Genomic DNA, 21,946 nt, shown 5'->3' with positions numbered 1-21,946 from the left:
CTGGAGTCAGACAAGCTGGGTTCAAAACCTGCCACTGCTTATTACCTTTGTGAACACGGGCCTTCCCTTGGCTTCAGTTTTCCTACAATAAAATGAGGTTTTTGGACTGAATGGCTTCTGAGGTCCCTTGCTACACCTTTGCTCCTCTCCAGGAGATATTTGACAATATTGCCTAAGGTTGGCTCTTTCATGGGATGATTTCTACTTTAGTCAGTGAAAAGTGAAATGTGGTCGCAAAAATAATCTTATCCAGAATCTAGGAAAAAAGGTGACAGAGAAAAAAAGTCATAAAGAAAATTAGACCAACAGGTCAGGAAAGGAAAATCTTCCAAGTGTGAGAATCACAAGAATCCTCCTCCAGAGTGTCCTACCCACAAGTTAAGAAAGGATTCAGAACTCCAGACCCATTTCCTAGAGCAGGGGATCTTACTTTGGGATCTATAAACTTTGTTTTAAAAATATTTTGATCACTAGATCACTAGATTTCAATATAATTGCTTTCTGTTGTAATTCCATATGTTTTGTTGTAGACATTTAGACATTCCGTCAGACTGCCAAAGGAGTCTGTTATCAATTAGTAAACTTTCATTCAGTGCCTACTACATGCCAGGCACTTGACTGAGCTCCAGGGATGTAAAAAGAAGCAAAAGACCATCCCTGTCTTCAAGGAGCTTACAACTTAAGAGATTGCATCAGAGAAGGTTACAGATAGGTAAAAGAGGGATCTTGACCATCACAGACTGAGCTACCCAGGAAGATCCCACTAAGATGATTTGCTACAAGGAACCAATCAAAACAGAGAGATGGGCAACTGAAGAAAGAGAAAACAGCTTCTGGGGACCAGAGTATAGTACCTCTAGGTGACAGGTAGCAGCTAAGACTATAATCTGGGAAAAGTAGCTTTGGAGCCTGGATAGGAAAAGGTGCTTTCTTCCTGAAAGTTTAAAAAGCAGGAAGCACTATTCAGTGCTATGTATGGCCTATGGGTCACATCACTTCACTTCTCATTTTTCTAGGAAACACTTGAAGACTGTGAATTGTAGAAATGGTGCCAGTTTGCATTAGTGGAGACAGTGTTTTCACCTGGTAGTTCCTTGTACCAATGAAATCACAAATCTAGTCCCTAGACTAGAGTTTGTAGTGTTCTACATTTTTGATATTTTTAATTAATTTATTTCTTTTAGTTTACAACACTCAGTTCCACAAGTTTTTGAATTCCAAGTTTTCTCCCCTCCCTCTAGTCTCTCCCCTGCCCCAAGACGGCATGTAATCTGATAGAGGTTCTACATATACCTTCACATTAAACTTATTTTCCCAATAATCAAGTTGTAAAGAAGAATTATAACAAATGAAAGGAACTATGAGAAAGAAGAAACAAAACCTAAAACAAAAGAAAACAAAAAAAAGAGAGAGCAAATAGTTTGCTTCAATCTTCACTCAGATTCCATAATTCTTTCTCTGGATGTGGATAGCCTTTTCCATCATGAGTCTTTTGGAGCTGTCTTAGAACCTTGCAGGGGCCAATGACGAGTAGAGATGACTTGTCAAAGGTTTTACAGGGGCTCAGGGACAGAGCTAGGAATAGAAGCAATATCTTTGATTCATCTCTCCAGTGCCCAAAACAACACTAGACCCATTATAAGTGCTGCTCAACCAGTGCTTGTTGAAAGAGAAAGATTAAAGACATCACCTTTATGATGGTGAAACTAGGATGGTTATAGGTGGAAAAAAAACTCAGCTATCCTCAGGCTTCTGCACCCTATATTGAGAACAGAAGAGTTAGATGCTGTGGGGCTGAGGGAACTGAGCCAGCATCATGGTCAAGCCTGAGAACTGGGAATTTAGATGTTAGGGAGCAGAAGTGGTGTAGGCCAAGTATTCTCTCATTAGTACTGAAAAAAGGGGAATAAATTTTAAGAATTTGAGGAGCTTGTACAGCTGTTAACCTCTTCCTTATTAGTGTAAATGTACGCATTCCTCCACTGCCCCCTGTTCAGCACCCTGGACAGTGATGGAAAGTAGGCAGAGAACTTCTTAGTGATCTCCATTTAAAACAACTGAATGTTATGGGCTGTAGGGTATCATCTGATGAGTCAAGAAGCATTGGCCAAGCACCCACAATGTGCCAGGCCCTATTCTAAGAACTAGCTAGAGATATAAAGAAAACCAAGAAGACTCCCTGCCCCTATTGTAATAAGACAGACAACATGTAAAATAACTACGGTCATACAAGATAAATACAGAGTAGTCATAAGGTCATTTCAGAAAGGACAGAAAGCACTAGAAGCTGAGGGAACTGGGAAAGACCTCCAGAAAAAAGTGGGTTTTGAGCTGAATCTGGAAGGAATCCAGAGAAACTAGGCAGTAAAGCTAAGGAGGGAAACATACCAGGTGTGAGAGACAATCAGTGCAAAGGTTCAGAAATGAAGTGCAGTATACAGGGAGTGTTGAATAGGCCAGTGTAGCTGGATTGGAGGGTGAGTGGAGGGAGGTGAAGTGTAAGAAGAGTTAAAAGATAGGAAAGTGACCAGTTATGAAAGTCTCTAAATGCCAAGTAGGCTTAGACTTAACAAGGCTTAAGTGACACCCAAGAACTGTTAAAGGAAATAGTCGGGAAAGATGTCTGAGTGTGGTGAGGTGAGGAGGACGAGGCAATGGGAAGAGAAAGCTGTCATCAAATGACTTCAGTTTTTTTAAATATGAGGCAGAGTCATCAGCAAAGAGGATGGGGAGGGGAGTACTATGAAGAGGTTAGAAGAGAAAATTTGAAATGGTCACTTTGGTGAGCAGGATAACTACTCAGTTATGGAGGAAAAAGACGGCTTGCTGTAGTGAGGGTCAAGCTGAGATGAGATAACAGATTTTTAATCAATCCAGTGTCATCTTGGTTTTATGATTTCCTCCAGCTCCATGAATAGTCAGCATCTGGATGGACATGATGATTATATGTGGTAGAAATAATCCAGGCATTAGGAGAAGGAGTGGGACAAAGGAAGCTTTCATGATCATTCCCCTACATGGAGGGGAGATGGGGGGAAGAGGTTAAGGGCATCCCAGACAACTGTGGGGATTAGTGATGGAAGAATCCTAGGAGATCTCAACAGCTGACCTGAACAAGAAAGGCTAGTATGATCATGAGAGGGAGCCACAAGGCCGAGGTACCACAAGAAGTTGATTGATGGCAGCCTCCTGATCCCCAATTTGGGTGGTAGTTTCTCAGCTACTAGCACACTAGATTTTTTCTCCAGATTCTAGGATCTAGTTTGGAGAAGCCTGTTTTATTGTCTTTACTTTGGTTCTGACTCTGTAATTTATTGACAGAAAGAGCTCCCAGTGAGAAAACTCTCTATCCCTCCCAGGGAGGAAACACTTTCAACAGATCAACACCTGCATGGCAACTTACAGTCTAGGATTGTTGCTGGTGCAATGAGAGTCAAAATGATTTATCCATGGTCAAGCATCCACTGTGTTTTCAGAGGAAAACTTTTTTTACTGACTTTAAGACTAGTTCTTTCTGCCCAGTATACAATACTGCTTCTTCATCCTCTCTTCCACTATAAATGAGTAAGTTTGCTTTCCAGTTTGTACTTCTATGTCTTCTGAGTTTTCTTTGCCTCAAATCATTTCTGCAAAAGCCATTTCTGCTTGAACTAATAAAATAGAGTTTCTGAACCTGCCATGCCAGGTATATTAACTTGGACAGAGGTGGAAGGCACTTCCTCCCAGCCTGTCCTTCCTACCAGCCTTACCCATTACATTGCTGCACCTGCTTTTCTATTTAACTCTCATGAATCCAAGAATAGATGTGAAAGAGGGAAAGAAAGAAGTGTTTGTTAAGCACCGACTATGTGTCAGGCACTGTGTAAGCCCTACCAATATCTCATTTGATCTTCACAACAACCTGCAAGGTAAGTGTTGAAAAAATTGAGGCAGACAGACATTAAGTGATTTACTCAGAAATTCACAGTTCATAAATGTTGGAGGCTGGATTTCAACTCAGATTTCCCTGATTCCAGACCCAGGGCTCTAGTCACTGTACCATCTAGCTTTCTGTGAAATATCTTGGGAAAAAGAGCTCTAGATGAATTTTGTCTGCTAGTGGTTTAAAATGAAGTAGCAAGTCCCTCAATTTGATTTAAAATATTCGAAGGAAATAATTGAATGATAAGAGGCATCATGGTATAGTAGATAGAGCTTGGATATAGGAGGATGTAAGTACATGTCCTGCTTCTGACACTTACTTGCTGTGTGACTCTGGGCAAGCCACTTAATGCCCCAATACAACTCTCTTAGACTAAGTTATACAGGGGATACAATCTCTATGATAATACTGGTAAAATAATAGTCTTGTGGTATATTTGATGTATTAATTCTTTCATCAATTACATTTTATATTGATGGCAGGGTGAGCAGTACAAGTCAATACATATTCAAAACGGCATCATGGGTATATAAGGGTTTTTTAATAGAACATTATCTTTCATGTTATGGGTGCTTAATTAATGTTTATTAAACTGAATTGAATTCTCAAAACCTAGCATTAAGAGAATGCAAAAGAATTAAGATGTTATTCTGCTTTTTAAAGAGCTCTTGGAATTTAGATTGCATAATCCTCTCCTTCCATATGAAAGGAAATTATTAATCGTGAAATGTTTGTCTTTCAGTTGAGATCCCTAACCACTGGGATGACATGAAAGACCAGAACCTTCTTTTGGTGGAGTTACCTCCGGGACATGTAGAATTCGAGAGAGTAAAAGACAAGTGTTATGAGATTTCTGCTGAGTACACAATAGAGAAGGTAAACCTACTCTTTATCCTTTATCCTCTAATTCTCCATTCCTCAGTACTATCTCTAGTCCTCACACCTCCTCTTCTTTCTTCTAATCTGAGATCATATCTTGTATGCTAGTTGGCCTCAACACTGCCTATTAGATATTTCCTCTTTGACTCCTAATTGAATCAGAGTGAAATGGTCATATCCTTGGTCTTACCATGACCCAGAAGTGTTACACTTCCATGTTCATGAATTCTGAAATTCCTTTATCTAGTTATAATCTTTTATCAATCTATCATACCTGTGCCTAATGATCCCTAAGCCAATTCTTCATCTTCACCAGCTATATTAGCTTGAGAAAAATATTGTTCTAGATATTTTTAGTGGAATAGATCTTCATATTATTCTATGGAGATTCTATGAATCTGCCAATAGTAACAATCACATTTGATTAAAGGTTAAATTGGATAGAAACCTAAATGTAAATAGACCTCTTTTCCTAACTCAAAGTTTCCTGAATCTTTTTAGAGTGTACAGGGTCATTTCTTTTATCAGTTTCCATGGCAAAAGAAATGACAATGTGTGCCAAACTGTGAAGATCTCGAGATGGGGGAAGGAGTGGGAAAAGAGGACAATTGAGGCAACATGAATCTGGAGCAAGCTATTCTAGAGAGGCAAAAAAAATCAATAGGATTCCCTTTGGTTGCCCCCTCTTTGTTTTCATTGGTCTGATGCCTATGGAGTCTATGTCTGTGGTCTCTGATAACACGAGTTCCTCACTCTAAGAGCCCAAGTTTCTTCATCTCTAAAATGAGGGAATTGGACTAGAAGATTTCTGAGACCTGTTCTAACATTCTGTGATTCAGCAATGCAAAAGAATAAGTTTTCAGAGCTTTCTAACTCAGGATAGACAAAAAATACCCACCTAATTATGATTTGCTTTTGAGTTTTTTTCCTATTTATTCCTCCTATTCCTTCCATTTTCTGTTGTTTTGGACTCTTCTTGTACCAATGGAATAGGTTAAGGGCAGAGCTGGGATTAAGAAAAGAGGCAAAAGAAATTTCCAAAGACCAAGTCATTGAAATGGCTTATCTTTTAAATTAGAAAGAATGTTATCAAGATGGCTGATTCTTGAAAATTGTTTTCAGACTTGTATGTCTGTGATATTTACAGCTCTATATGGGTGTTGTAGCCCATTTACAAATAGAAATCAGCCCTGCTCCCCCCCCATGCCTTAAATATAAAAAGGGACAATAATATACATAAAATACTAAACTTTTGTTAGAAGTTGGTGTTTTTCTTCTTTATTCACAAAAAGCAAATAAATTTCCTTTTAAATTTTTAGTACAATGCTGAATAGTAACAGAAGGGAAATGTAATTAAAATGACTTGCTCTTATAAAATTTGCACCATCAAGTGATGTATTCTTTGTTCTAAACATGCTTATTATGTCTTATTTTCTATTTATCAAAGACAATGGAAACTTATTTTTCTTACAACTCATCTAGTTCACTCTACAGCAATGTCTAGCTTATTATCAGACTCAAAATTGTGACCCCTCAATTATTTTTTAACTCAGGGAAGAGAAAAAAAATATCACAAGATATTAGAACTGGTGGCTATCATGGGCAAGCCATTATCACAAACCCTAGCTCTCTTGAGATCTGTTAACAAACTTAAGGGCAACGAGTCATGATCATGGTCCTAGATCACACTGTGTTTTAAAAAGGCATTTGCAGTGGGAATATGTTTTACATGATTGCACGTGTATAACATATCAGATTGATTACCACCTTCAGGAGGAGGGAGGGAGAAAAATTTGGAACTCAAAAATCTTATAAAAAATGAATGTTAACGATTGTCTGTACATGTAATTGAAAAAATAAAATACTATTTACATTAAAAAATAAAGTAAAAAGGCATTTGCAGATTAGGACAGTGTTCAACATCTGTCCTTTTGGAGCACAGTGATTATATGTCAGTGTGTGTATGTCTGTGTGTGTGTGAGAGAGAGACAGACAGACAGAGACAGAGACAGAGAAATAGAGAAAGAGTGTGCATGTATATGACAATGTGTCTGTGTATGTCTGTGTGTTTTAAGGGTAGGAAAAGACGGATAACTTTTCCCAACCTTTAGCAAATGTAAGCTATCAGAAATGAGCAAAAACCTCTTCAACTTGAAAATGACTAGAGACAGTGTGTTAGAATGGCTAGATAGCTTGCTTTGGAGTAGACAAGACTTTGTTTCCAGCTGAGCTTCTCACACCTATTGACTGTATAACCCCAGGCAAGTCACTTAACCTTTCAGGGCTCTAAGCAACTCCCTACAGCTTTGTGTTCCCAAGCAGGTGCCCATCCATGTTGGTTAGGATCCTCACCAGGAATGCCCTATAATAAAGACATCAGATATTCAACTCAAAACAAAATTGCCAGAAAGTGACCAAATTAGGGAATATTTCTTTTCAAAGCTTAAACTTACAAAACTCTAGGTTTAAAAAGTTGTCTGGGTATAACAATACATCTGGAAAATAAAATAGCACTGAACTTGATGTTTATGCTCAAAGGAAAATTATCCCACACAAAATTCAAAATGGTTTCCTATGAATTGGTTATTTTTAAATTCACTTCCACATGTATTTCATGCCTAACACTATGCTCATTTCCAAAGTGATTTTCCTTTTATAATTTGTAGATTCAGAGGATACAGAACAAAATTCTTTGGAATTTGTATAAGACAAAGAAAATATTCATGGACAAGCAGAACAAACACACAAAAAATGAAAGACGCCTCTTCCATGGGACAGATACTGACTCAGTGTCCTATGTCAATAGTCAAGGCTTTAATCGCAGTTATGCTGGGAAAAATGGTAAGTAAAGCAGCAGGTACCTTGTTTGCTTCAAAAAGTTCAGAGGTGAGGTGTGGCTTTCACATCACACCATGAGCACCTAAACACTTTAAAGTGTGTCACCATGGAATCTGCTTTCTTTCTCCATCAGTCAGCATTTATTAAGCACATACTCTATGTCAGGCATTGTACTAAGCTCTAGAGACAAAAATACACACACAAAAGAAACAGTCCTTGACCTCAAGCAGCTTAAAATTTAACGCAGAGCTGTCCAAACTTAGGTTATCTTAAGGCCGCATTAAAATAAAATAATTATTCAAGAGCCGCAGGCAGAATAAAAAATACAGTACACTAATAGAAAATGGGGGAATACACTGTCATTAATATGACAGGCAAAGGTATGAAATGCAAAAGCAAACACAAAACAACAAAGCGACAACACAACAGTATAAAGGTGCATACTTACTAGTGTGCATGGTACAGATGGAACACATCTTATAGATCGACTGAAAATTCCGTGCCATATGTTCCATCCATAATACTGCTTAAAAACACCAAAGAAAATTATCAAAGAGATTATTTATTAGTGAGAGAACTAAAAAATCTAATATGCATTCCATGCAAATTGCTCCTCAAAATTAAAACCCACATGCGGGACAGATAAAATCACACTGTCGGCTACATGCAGCCTGCAGGCCATATTTTGGACAGCCCTGATTTAATGGAAGAAGATAATACAAAAAGGAAGCTGAAAAGGGCATGATGGAAAAGTAAGAGAAGACCCAACATGGTGCAATTAGGTGAGAAATGAGGAGCTTTCTCACCTGAGCTCCCTCCTTAAACGGAGATTCAGAGTTCGTGAAACCCCCACCCATCCACCTACCCCTTCCAAACAGAGAGGCAGAGGATAGAAATGAGGTGGAGTACCAAGGCTGATGAGATCTTACAGGGGGATGAGGTTATCCCAATAATGAGCTTCCCAGGGCATGGTGGAGAAGTTAGTCAGAGAAGTCCCAAAGTAGTGCAGCCAGGTTAAAATGGATGATTGTAGTGTCTCCATCCATTGAGTTAGTCCATCAAATCACAAATGTGGAATAGACACTATAACTGAAGAAGAAGGAGTTTGGTCCAGAAATGAACAGGATTCCATTACACAGCACTTTTAGCTTTCCTAAAGAAGCATACATGTGTCTATACACACACACACACACACACACACACACACACACATGCACACACACATCATAGTTTTGGGGGGTTTTTTTTTTGTTTTGCCTTCAATAGCCTTTCTCTAATGATATGTGACTGTGAATAATGGAACACAGTAATTTCCAAACAATCAAAATTATGGGTGACTCAAAAGGCACTGTGTGAGACACATGCTGGTTGTAAAGAGGGACATATGGTGGGTATAAAGAGGTTGTGTCACATGGTCAACAATGAGGAGGATATGAACAAGAATTGAAAAGAATGAGGAAGTCTGGATGGGTTGTGATCTGTACCATGGAGAGGTGACTAGAGCTAAGAGACTTAGAGCTAGAAGACTTAAACTTAGAGCCAGAAGACTTAACTAGAAGACTTAAACTTAAAAAGACTTATGAGATTTAGAGCTAGAAGGACCTTCAAGTGAATCCAACTCCCTCATTTTACTTATGAGAAAAATGGGAGTACAGAGGTCAGCAGCTTTCTCAGGATCATAGCTGGCAAAAATCTGAGGATTGGAATCCAGGTTTTCTTAACTCTGTAACGTCTGTTCTTATCCGCTACACCATCCCACATCTACAAAATATTATCAGCCCTAGAAAGTATGAATTATTGCTAGGTTTCAGGCAAAATACACAATAATATTAACCTATGGAGGCCTAAATTCAGTGGTAGGTCAAGGGACTTCTGTTAGGTATTTTTTCTATTTGTGTCCATTTCACAAAAATTATCAGTTCTCTTTGCAGTAGGCGAGTATTTCAATAGCTGATTTTTAAAAAATAATCAATATATTTTATTTTGTTGTGATACAAGAAATACACTGAGACAAAGCTTACATTGACCAGTATATCCTGTTTCTGAATCCTCAACAGAAAGGAAGGCTGTGTCCTTTCATTTTGACAGTATGAAACTGCCCCACACATCCAATCTGTTGCAAAGTCATGCTTCTACCTTCACAACATCTTTCCTCTATGTCCCCTTCTCTTCACTCACACAGCCAGCACCCTGGTTCAGGTCTTCATAAGGTCACTCCTGGATAGTTGCAGTAGCCTTCTCATCTCCCTGCCTCAAGTCTCTCCCCACTTCCATCCATCCACCTCTCTGTTATCAAAGTGACTCTCATAAAACTCAGGACCAACAATGTCACCGCTCTACTCAGTGAACATCAGTAACTCCTTGTTGTCTCCAGAATCAAATATAAAATGCTTTGGTTGCATTTAAAGCCCTTTACAACCTAGCCTTTCCCTATCTTTGCAGTCTTCTCATAGTTTACCCACATACACTTAACAGTCCAACTACACTGGCTTCCTTGCTGTTCCTCACACGCTGTACTCTATCTCTCAGTTCTGGGTCTTTGCACTAATTATCTCCCATGCCTCAAATGCTCTCACTCCTTACCTCTGCCAACTGGCTCCTTGAACCTCCTTCAAGGCTCAGCTAAATCCCACATTCTGCAGGGGGTCCTCCCTATGCTATGGTCTCCCCTCTGAGATTACCTTCCATTTATTCAATATATATCTAGTACATTATTGTTGCCATGTTGTCTTCCCTATTAGAATGTGAGCTCCTTAAAGATAGGGACCATGTTTCTGCCTCTCTATATATACTTACACTTAGCACAGTGCCTAGTGCATATTAAGTGCTTACTAAAAGCTTGTTGCCTGACAGGCTGGTTGACCATTGCCCTTTGGGGTTGACTAGAGATTTCCTGCCTCTCTATGTTGACTTTGCTTACATGGTTGTAGCCATTGTCTATACAAAAGTTTTTGGCAATGCTTTTAAAACAGTGACTTTTAGACACGTCATAAAGTCGCATTAGCTTAGTGAGGGAGACTCTGAATTCAACTTAACAAACATTTATTGAGCAAGTGTTTTGTGTAAATTATTATGCTAGAGCAGGAGAATGCAATGACTAAATAAGGCAAAGACCCAAACTTTAAGGTCTACCGCAGTGTGTTATACATGTGAATAATTTAAAATGACAGATTAAATATGATGAATGCAAAGAAAAAATTCCAACAAAATGAAATGAGATTTTATTCCTTTGATTATGGGTCCAGACATCATCATAATTTGGTATTATAATACAAATTTCATAATCTTAATTCTGTAAAAATTTTGTCTTCCTTTTCACAGCTGCAGCATGGGGAAAAGGAACTTATTTTGCTGTCAGTGCCCTAAATTCAGCTAAAAATAGATACTCCAAGCCAGATAGCAATGGGAAGAAGCATATGTATTATGTGCGAGTACTTACTGGTGATTACACTCTTGGAAATCCATCATTCATTGTCCCTCCGCCAAAGATAAATCAAGATGCTGTTGTTCTATATGACAGTGTGACTGACAGTATGACAAATCCAAGCTTCTTTGTTATATTTTATGATAATCAGGCTTATCCAGAGTACCTCATTACTTTCAGGAAAAAGCATTTTGGTTTCATGTCCGTGTGATATTATGTAGACATTTCTTTGTAGCATGTTTTAGCATTCAATGTATTTTTTTAGATCACAACATTCACTCTTCTTGCTGAAATTAGTACTTAAAGCATTATCACCAGTGTGATTTTTAATTTATGCTTCTTGTGGTCATTCCCCAGTTGATAAATGATCAAAGGATTAGAACTGGCAGTTTTCACATGAAGATCAAAGCTATAGTTATATGAAAAATGCTCAAAATCACTATTGATTAGAGAAATACAAATTAAAACAACTCTGGGCACCACCTTACATTCTGCTGTTTGACTAATATGACAGAAAAAGGAAAACGATGGGGGAAATTTGGGAATGTGGGAATGATATGGGAAAATTTGGGCACTAATGGACTCTTGGTGGAGTTGTGAACTGATCCAAGTGTTCTGAAGAGAAATTTGGAACTATGCCCAAAGCACAATCAAATTGTGCATACCCTTTGATCCAGTAATACCATTTCTATTTTTGTATCCCAGAGAGATTTTTTAAAAAGGGGAAAGTACTTATTTGTACAAAAATATTTATAGCAACTCTTCATGTGGTGGCAAAGAATTGGAATTTGAGGGGATGCCCATCAATTGGGGAATGGCTAAACAAGTTGTGGTATATGATTGTAACGGAATACTCTTGTGCTATAAGAAATAAGACCAGACTGATTTCAGAAAAATCTAGAAAATCTTACATGAACTGATGCAAACTGAAGAGAGCAGAACCAGGGGAATGGTGTAAACAGTAATAGCAATATGGTATGATGAACAATTGTGAATGACTTAGCTATTCTCAGCAATACAATGATCCAAGGCAATTAAAAAAACCTTATGATGACAAAAACTATCCACATCCAGAGAAAGAACTAATGGGGTGGGAATACAAATTGAAGCATACAATTTTAACTTTATTTTTTCCATGTTTTCTTTTTCTTTTAGTCTGCTTTTTCTTTCACAACATGTCTAATATGGAAATGTTTTACATGATTGCACATATACATACTATATCAAATTGCTTACTATCTTAGGGAGGGGGCAGACAAAGGAGGGAGGCAGAAAATTTGGAACTGATAATTAGATTTAGATATAAAGGGTAGCATCATAAACATAGAAATTACCTGTCAAGTCTATGGATAGGTGAAGAGTTCATGACCAAGCAAGAGATAAAGAGGTTCATAGGAGATAAAGTGGATCATTTTGATTACAGTAAATTTAAAAGATTTTGCCCAGACAAAACAAATGTAACTAAAATTAGAAGAAAAGCAGGAAACAGGGAAAATCTTTGCAGCAAGTCTCTCTGACTAAAGTCTTATTTCTAAAATTTATGGGGAAGTGAGTAAAATTTACAAGAAAAAGAGCCAGTCCCCCAATTGATAATTGGTCAAAGAATATGAACAGACAGTTTTCAGAGGAAGAAATCTAATATCGATAATCATATTTAAAATGCTCTAAATGACTAATAATTAGAGAAACTAAAGCAATTCTGAAGTACCACCTCACACATATCAGATTGGCTAACATGGCAGAAAAAGAAAATCACAAAGGCTAGAGGGAAAGTCAAAAAAGTAAGTACACTAATTCACTTTTCATAGAGTTGTGAACTGGGCTAACCATTCTAGAGAACAATTGGAAATCACACTTACAGGGCTATTAAAAATGTGTGTATTCTTTGACCCAGCAATGCCTTAACTAGGTCCCAAAGAAAACAACAATGAAGGCAAAGGTGTAGCATGTATGTTTCTACATGTATATTTGTGTGTATATGTGTGTGTACATGTATATATACACACACATAGACATATATATATGTATATATATATGTATATATATATATGTATATATATATATATATATATATACACATATATCTTACCTCTTTAACTGGTGGCAAAAATTGGAAATTAAGGAGATGCCCATTAATTGTGGACTGTCTAAACAAGTTGTGGTATAAAATGTGATAAGATACTATTATGGTCTAAGAAATAATGAAGGGGATGGTTTCAGAAAAACCTGGGAAGACTTGTATGAACTGATACAACATGAAATGAACAGAATCAGCAGAAAAATTTATATAATAACAGCAGTATTGTAAAGATAATCAGTTTTGAAAGACTAAAAACTCTGATTAATATAATAACCAATCACAGTTCCAAAGGATTCATAATGGAATATATTACCCATTGCCAGATAGAGAGCTCATGGTATCAGATGACAAAATGAAGCATATTTTTTTACTCTTTCTTGATTTGACCTGGCCAATGCATGAATTTATCTTGTATGAATATCAATATTTTTACTGGTTTTTTGTTTTTCTTGTCTTCTCAATGAGTAGGGGAGCAGAGAAGGGAGTTAGATAATTCATAACTGAAAGTAAAATTGACAAAAAAAGAGAAACTGGAATGCTATTGACTTTAGGGATAGTGTGCATATTTCTAGACTACCCAGGGAGGGAGCAGCAGTTACTTGTTTCTGAAATTGGTCCCACTGGCTTAGAATTGTAAAGATTTACCTGACCTACATCAAGCACACATGCCCTTAGATCCTAGAAGATGGAGCTAGATGAAGATCTTATGGATCATCTATCCTAACCATCTATCCTTAGGATCATTATCCTAAATAAGGGAACTTTTCTGGGCTATTTACAGCAAGCCCTTTGTCAATTATGTTTGTTATGAAGAAAGGTGTCTTTGGCACTCGGTGTAAGGATAGGGACTAGACTCATGGTTTCTTTAGTATAAGTAACTCCAAAATGAGGAAACTCCCTCCACCAACACAGGTTGACACCTTCTCAACACATTATAGTGATTTTTCTGGGGTCACACAACCAGTATGTTGCAAAGATAAGACTTGAAACCAGGTCTTCCTGGTTCTGAGCAGGCTCAACATCCACTGAGACATGGCTGGTTGTTGTTTTTTTTTTTAATGTATTGTATAGTTCTTGAAAAATTTCAAAATTTTTATATTTTGACGTGACATTTTCCTGGTATTTGGAGGGATATGTGGGCATTTGTCAGAATCAGAAAACTAATACAATGAGAGAAGGGCATTAATATTTCAGGAAATAGTATAATTTTTATATACATACACCATATACATATATATAGTAATAATAATCACCACAAAAAAGGAAAAATTCAACAAAAATGAAGACCAGAGAAATATAGATTTAGAGCTGAATGGGACTTGAAAAGGAGCCAATTCTCTCATTCTACAGATAAATGAGACTTGCCCAAGGTAACATTGACCTGATAATGGCAGACTTCTGATAGTATTTGGGACTGTGGAGTAAGTGCTTTTCATCTTGAAGGATTAGAAGCAGGCTAAAAGCACTTCCAGCTAGCTCTTTCAACCATCTCCTTCTGCCCATTGTACCTCACTTAGACTCTTCAGCCAAGGCTCCATATTCAGCACCACCTTCAAAAATTAAGTTGTTTGTATCCACCTTGGGATTAGTTTCTCTCCTGAAGAGAAAGGTGATGGGGATACTTTAGCCTCTTGGCCGTAAACCGCTTTTCCTTCATCAGGCTGTTAACAGAACGTAACGGATGCCCACAGGGACCAATGCCGAGCCACAATTAAGATGACTCAGGGTTACAGTGGCTTTTTGTGAGATACTTCCAGAAAGTCCAGATTTCAAGGAAGCAATTGTAACTGTTTTATGGGTAAAATAATACAGCATACAAATACATCACACCCCTTCCCTCACGAGTCCCCCCAAAGCTACCCCAGATTCAAGTTAATCTGGGGGTCAGAATCCTCTCCAAATCATAGCTTCCAAGACCGCACTAATGCAACTTTTACTAGTCGTTTGGTTCAAAGCAAAGATATTTAATAACAGGTGGAAGGAAATGGAAGGAACAAATTCAGCAACTATATAGCACCTACTATGTGCCAAACACTATGCAAAGTTTTACAAACATCTCATGTATAACATGTACAACAACCCTAGGATGTAGGTGCTATTATTATCCCCATTTTACAGTTGAGTAAACTGAGGCAGACACAGTTTAAGTGACTTGCCCAGGGTCACACAGCTAGTAAATGTCTGAAATTGGATTTGAACCCTATCCACTCTGCCACCTAGCTGTCTCTAATAAAATCGCACAGTACTAAGAGTAATGGCAAAACAACCTTCCATAAACCTGGAATTCACTCTTCCATAAATATCCACATACCAACTGAGAAGAATGGATAGGCAAAGGGGTCATGTGTGAACCATAATTATATAGCATAAATTATATAAGATGTGGCCATAATACCTGCATGGAGGAGCACACATGAAAAGACTAGGGACTAGGGAACACACTGGAGGTAGAACTTAATCTTCCATTTCTACAGAATTACTAATATCTTTTGGTTCTTCCTCCTAATTACTATGTGCTGGACATGTTTTCCACTATTCTCAGTTGCTTGTACTCTCCATTGTACACAGAGAATTGGGACTGAGTGACTTACCCAGGGCCACACAGCTAGTAAGTGTCTGAGGCTGGATTTGAACTCAGGTCCTGACTACAGAGCAGGTGCTGTATCACCACCTAGCTGCCCCCATCCTTATAGGCCAATATGAAATTTTATTTTGCTTGACTATACTTTGTTGCAAAAGTTTTAATTTCCTTTATTGTTGTCCTTTCCTTGTTTTATTGGGTTTTTTAATTGTTCAGTGTCGGGAAGGAGGAAAAATAAATGTTTATCAAAGTGAAAAAAATGATTAAAAATTTTAAAGAAATTCAGAAAATTTGAGGTTGATGTGTGCTATAGTAGAGGAAGAACAACCTAAGCAAAGGCACAGGGAGAACAGTTGGTGGTAATGGAGGTTAGGTGGGGAGGGGGGAGGAGGAGAGATTATAAAGTGCTTCTAGAGCTGGCCTGACAGCTTTGGACTTTTATCCTGATGAGGAATCTATACCTACACTGGGGCACTTGAGATTCATGACCTCTTTTGAGCAATCATGGACTGTTTCCTCCAGCCAGATTTGCATATTTTGTTGTGCTTCACAACTATTTCTGAAGTCCCATTGCTTGAAGTCACAAAGAACAATTCTGGGGTCCCCTGGTCAAGTACCTCAGAATGAGCTTGGGGCAAAGAGTAAGCCAAATTTAGTTGGGAAGAGGGAAGAAGGAACTTGAGATATTTGAGACCTTGGTACACTCTGCTGGGGAGGCCACTGCTAGGGGATGGAACAGGCTGGGAGCAGTTGGGCAGGAGTTTATTTGGGGTACAGCAGCTATCTGATAGCTTTCCTGTTTTAACTGTTCTTGCTAACTAGGTGCTAGGCTTTTTTGTTTCTGTCTTGTGAGGTATTCTAAGCAGGCAAGCTCCATTCAAATTTCAGTGTTGTTGTTCAGTCATTTCAGTCATGTCTGACTTTTCATGGCCCCATTTGGGGGTTTCTTGGCAAAGACACTGAAGCAATTTGTCATTTCCTTCTCCAGCTCACTTTACTGATGAGAAAACTGAGGCAAACAGGGTTAAGTGACTTGCCCAGAATCACCAAGTTAGTAAGTGTCTGAGACAGCATTTGAGTTCAAGTCCTCCTAACTCTAGAGCTGGCGAACTATCCACTGTACCACCTAAATACTGTTAATCTGAGGGAAATACATTTTAGTTCAAGGTGAGCTCCTGATTCCCATTTTTTTATGGGAAAGAGCGTCCCAAGCCTGACTCAATATCTATAACCAAGGTTTGTCTCCCTTCTGTTAGTTCCACAATGAATATACATGGCAAATAAACTCATTTCTCCAAGTCAACAGCAAAACTGAGATAAGAATTAGGAGAAGAAATGTGTTTCCACTAGCAGCAAGACAAATCAGCTCAATCAAAAGCCTCAGATTTATCTAAGGAAAATTTCTCCAGAGTCACTAGTGTAGCAATCTGGGGATATGAACATGATAAAAAGTGCTGGCTCCTCTACATGTTGACTTCATCCCAGAGTCTTTCTCTTTCTTCAGAGGCCTGGATCAAATCTGGCTCCCCACGTCTCCTCTCTTAAAGTTTGAAGCCAGAAGACAGGATTTACCTTGTCTCCCAGGTTCTTGCCAGCTTTGCCCATCATAACACATGGAACATTAAATAACCTCCATCGATGAAGAGGGTTATGGAAATGGGCTTGAAAATTGGATTTATATTCAAAATAAATTTTTATTGATAGTTTCTTATAATACCACTAATTCTTCCAGCACTCCTTCTCTTCTCTCCCAGAGAGTAATCTCATATAACAAATAATGTTTTTAAAGAGAAAAAGGGAAGAGGAGAAAAAATTCAGCAAAACCAACCAATGCCATACAAAAGTCTGAAAATAATATACTATATCTGTGCAAAAAAACTGAGATGGGAAGGTGCCCTGACACACCGAGAATGGTCTGCTACCACAGGTTCTTTGATTTGGTTTTAAAAGAAAAATAGCATTTAAAGGGTTCAACAATCTTACTTTAATTACATTCACTAGTTCAGGGCAAAATTCAGCATCCTGAACAGGAAGAAAATACAAGCAGAGAAAATACCAACAGAGAAATTAGCACAAAGACCAATAGACAGGGTCTCAGCTGCCTGAATCAAAGCAATATTGTTATACACTTTACAGACACCACTGGATCTAGGGAGCACAGACATCTGGGTAGTCAGGGTGCTCTTAACAAAATGACTACTCAGAGTCTCATCCAGGGAATCACAAGGTCCTTCTCATAAGTGAACCCCCAAAGCAAAACCTCACCTCAGAGTATATATGCACTTTGCAGAGCCAGAAGGCATCACAACCCTCTGTAACAACAATGTGGCTAGCAGCTCCTGTTGTAGTGTAAGACCCAATAAGACCAGCAATAAGAGCTGCCAGCACAGGTTCTTTGATCTGCTTTTCTAAGGAAAGCAACTTTAAGGGGTTAAAAATCTCACTTTAATCAAACATACATATATCATTCACTTAGGTCAGGGGAAAAAGCCAGAACCCTGAACTTCAGAGCAAATACAAATAGAAATTACAAACAGAAAATATTAACAGATCAAATAACACAATTCAACAAACAGGCTTTGTCTGATCAGGACATTACATACATAGCTACCAAAAAAAGAAGTACCAATATCTGGGTTTTCTTCAAAGCTGGGGGGTCTTAACAATGGCTACCCAGAGCTTCCACATCAACACTCTTCCAGTGAGTGAGAGCCCCAAACAAAATGCTAACCTCTGAGTTTATTTACCCTTTTGGGGCCTAAAGGGTTCACACCTAATCAGCAAAAGGGTGTCAGCCTGGGGCTTTCCACCTAGTAAGCAAAAGGTTGTGGGCTTGGGGCTTTGTATGTAGTAAGGCTTAATCAAAGGCACTTGATTACTTTAGCATTCTAAAAGAGAAAACAGTAAAAAAAAGTCCCATCTTAATTACCAATACACCCTCCTGACTCAGTGCCTAATTAACTCAGTACCAAATGGTGTGAAAGCCATCCTACAAGCAAGCCTCCCCCTAAGCAAGCTCCTCCTTGGGCAAGTCCCTCCCCCAATGGGCTCTATGTGACTCAGGATTTATCACAGCTGGGCATATAGGCCTATTAATGGATGGGGCAGATCCTCCTATTCCATTAACACTACAGTCAGTCCCAATATCTTACATGTCCATTACATAGGCCAATAGGACTTTAGGGGCAACTTGTATCTAGATAGGCATTAACATCTCTTAGTAGATAAGTACAACACAATTCCCACAAAATAAACACATCACGAACTTCACATTTATAAAATTCATAGCAATATAACAACTCATTACAGAGTGGCCACATGGCCTTAAACACATACAAAAGTATATAACATAACATAATATACTCCATGGCCTATACATCCTTTGGGGGTCATAATCTTTGCCAAGTGAGCAGCCAGCTCCTCCTCCGTCAATCTCAAATAAAAACGTCCAAGCGAAACTCCTCTTGGGTTTGTGTCCTTCTCCCCACACTGCCATTGCAGGCTTCCTCCTGGCACTGTCAGATGCATGCATGCCCTAATAGACAAGTTCTAGTCTTAACACTGCTCCAGCTCCTGCTTCCAAATCCTGAGGGGTGGCTGGGCAACAAAACTAACATAGTGGGTCCTTGGGGTAACAGTACTTCCTCTCACTCACCATAGACAACCTCACCCCCACCCCAGGTCCCAAACCATCCCAGGGGGACACAGCAGGAAAGCACACCCAACACTCCTGCCTTGGCCTAAAGATTTTATCTTGCCTCATGGCTGAATTCCAACCTCCAAGGTTATTCTTCTTGCAGGGGCAGGCCACTCTGGCTCCTCCCTGGGTTCACATGCAGGTAGCTCTCCACTTCTGTTCCATGGCTCACTTCACCAGAGTCAGCACACAGGCAGCTCTCCACTCCTGTGCTCACCTCATGGTGGCACCACATTCTACTTCCAGTGCTTCTGCCACTTCTGAACAGTGCTCCAACCCTGGCTTCAAGGTCTGCCTGGGCTCTGAATACAATACACTTTCAAGGACCCCACCCCTCTAGCACAGTCCTACTCCACTTGAGCCCTGGCTCTGGCCATCCCCACCTCCCACAGTCTTGTTTTCCTCCCACAGCTGCTACTCCAACCTCTCTCCTCAGGAGTGCTAGTGGGGTAGGGAGGGGGAAGGAGAGGTTTCCTCCCAAGGGCCCTGCTCCAGCCACCTGGGAAACTGCTCTGTCCCTGCTATTTGCCTGTTTCCCTTCAGGCCACTGCTGCTCCTTGGGCTCCACAGAACCATAGCCACTACAACTGGGAAACAATGGACAATTATGGAATCTGAGTAGATTTGAGAGAGGTAGAAGCCATTAAGAGACTGAGTGTGACAAATTTCCAAGACAAGAGAGTCTGCAAGGTTGATTGGACAGATGTGTGGGCTGGGAGAGGACCAGGTGGTCAGAACTAAATCATACCAAAGTGGGAACAAGAGTAGGCTTGGGGCTGATTTGCTGGCTGAAGTGGTGATCCCCAGGCCTCTCAGCCCAGGACAGGAGTCTGTTGGAGCTATGTGAGACGGAAGTGTAGAGCCCATGACCACAGCAGCAGCTACTCCTGAGGCTTTCAGCCCACAGTCTAAAGGTTTGAAACTCAACTTCTTGAACTTCTGGGAGCCATGATGACTTAGTAAAACATAGGTGCTCCCATCCCTCTTCCTCACCTTGAATGACCCAGAGAGCACTGCCCTGGGAAAGACCCTGAAATAGAGGAGCCAGAAGTGGGAATTCAGCAGAGTTTAGCTCACAAGGCTGGAGAAATGGGCCCCTCTTGTGGTGGCAGAAGGAGACCAGTTTAAAAAGGGAGGTATCCCAGCAGGCTGCACCTCAGCAGACCAGGGGGAGTTCCTGAGCCCTAGTGGGGTGGAGCCTGCAAGCACCAACACCAGGACCCCAGGCATGCCTTAACACAGCCAGGGAAAGTGGCAGACATGAGTGCAGACAACAGCTGAGACTACCCATGCTGTAGCGCAGCCCTAGGGGAAGAGCAGACTTCCAGCAGCCAGACCTCTCCTCTGCCACACTCCATGCAGTAAGACCCAGGGAAACTCAGAAAGACTTCACTGGGCCTCGATCCTTGCCACACACCAGCCAGCTTCAGCTCAGCACCAGGTGAGCTGCAGCAGTATATAGCCTGTAGGTGACAAAACCAGAAGCCACAGCACACAAAGCCAGTAACCAGGCACCCCGTTTCCAGGACAAGAAGCTTGGGATAGAGCCCCTTGGGCCCCAGAAACAGAGATCCATTTTAAAAGCCAGGAAAAAAGCAACCAACATGAAGGAACAATCCAGAATAAGAAACAATGAATTGTTTTATGGGGACAGGGAAGATCAAAATACAAATTCAGAAGAGGACAGCATTGACCCTATACCCACATCTGAAACCTCAAAAGGGAATATGAACTGGTCTCAAGCCCAAAAAGCATTTCTAGAAAAGCTCAAGCAAGATTTTAAAAGACAAATTAGAGAGGTAAAAGAAAAAAAATGGGAAAAATTAACTGATGAGAACAAATCTTTAAAAATTAAATGGGTGAAATGGTTAAGGAGGTACAGAACCTAATTGTAGAAAACGATTCCTTGAAAAGTAAAATTGACCACATGGAAAAGGAGGTACTGAAGCTAAATGAAGAAAACAATTTGTTAAAATTTAGAATCGGGCCATTAGAATCTAATGACTCTATGAAGTATCAGGAATCAGTCAAACAAAAGCTAAAGAATGAAAAATAGAAGAAAACATGAAATATCTGATAACTGGTCTGGAAAATAGAACCAGGAGAGATAATCTAAGAATTATTGGCCTACCAGAAAGTCATGATGAAAAAAAGAGTGTGGACAATATCTTCCAAGAAATCATCAAGGATAAGTACTCTGAGGTCCTAGAACCAGAGGGTAAAATAGTCATGGAAAGAATCCACCAATCACCCCCTGAAAGCAATCCCGAATCAAAAACTCCAAGGAATATTGTAGCCAAATTTCAGAAGTATCAGGTCAAGGAGAAAATACTACAAGTAGTCAGAAAGAAACAATTCAAATACCATGGAACTACAATCAGGATCACACAGGACCTTGCAGCTTCTACATTAAAAGACAGGAGGAATTGGAATATGATATTCCAAAAGGCAAAGGAGCTTCAACTACAACCAAGGTTCAACTACCCAGCAAAACTGAGCTTAATTTTTCAGGCAAGGAGATGGAC

General features: G+C 39.5%; 1 protein-coding gene across 1 annotated transcript in view; it reads left to right on the top strand.

Moving 5' to 3' along the window:
• The window catches only part of LOC118837662 (protein mono-ADP-ribosyltransferase PARP14-like), an 86,964-nt gene extending 75,268 nt beyond the window's left edge, over positions 1 to 11,696 (top strand). Inside the window, exons 15-17 of the mRNA XM_036744671.1 lie at positions 4,665 to 4,798; positions 7,468 to 7,642; positions 10,961 to 11,696. Coding sequence (XP_036600566.1) covers positions 4,665 to 4,798; positions 7,468 to 7,642; positions 10,961 to 11,274 — 623 coding nt within the window. The 3' untranslated portion in view covers positions 11,275 to 11,696. The remainder of the gene's footprint in view (positions 1 to 4,664; positions 4,799 to 7,467; positions 7,643 to 10,960) is intronic.
• Positions 11,697 to 21,946: the final 10,250 nt, after the last annotated feature.

The sequence above is a fragment of the Trichosurus vulpecula genome, chromosome 2, assembly GCF_011100635.1.
Source record: "Trichosurus vulpecula isolate mTriVul1 chromosome 2, mTriVul1.pri, whole genome shotgun sequence".
In the NCBI taxonomy this organism is placed as follows: domain Eukaryota; kingdom Metazoa; phylum Chordata; class Mammalia; order Diprotodontia; family Phalangeridae; genus Trichosurus; species Trichosurus vulpecula.
The sequence above is the reverse complement of the archived record's forward strand: the minus strand, read 5'-3'. Positions and strand labels throughout refer to the sequence as shown.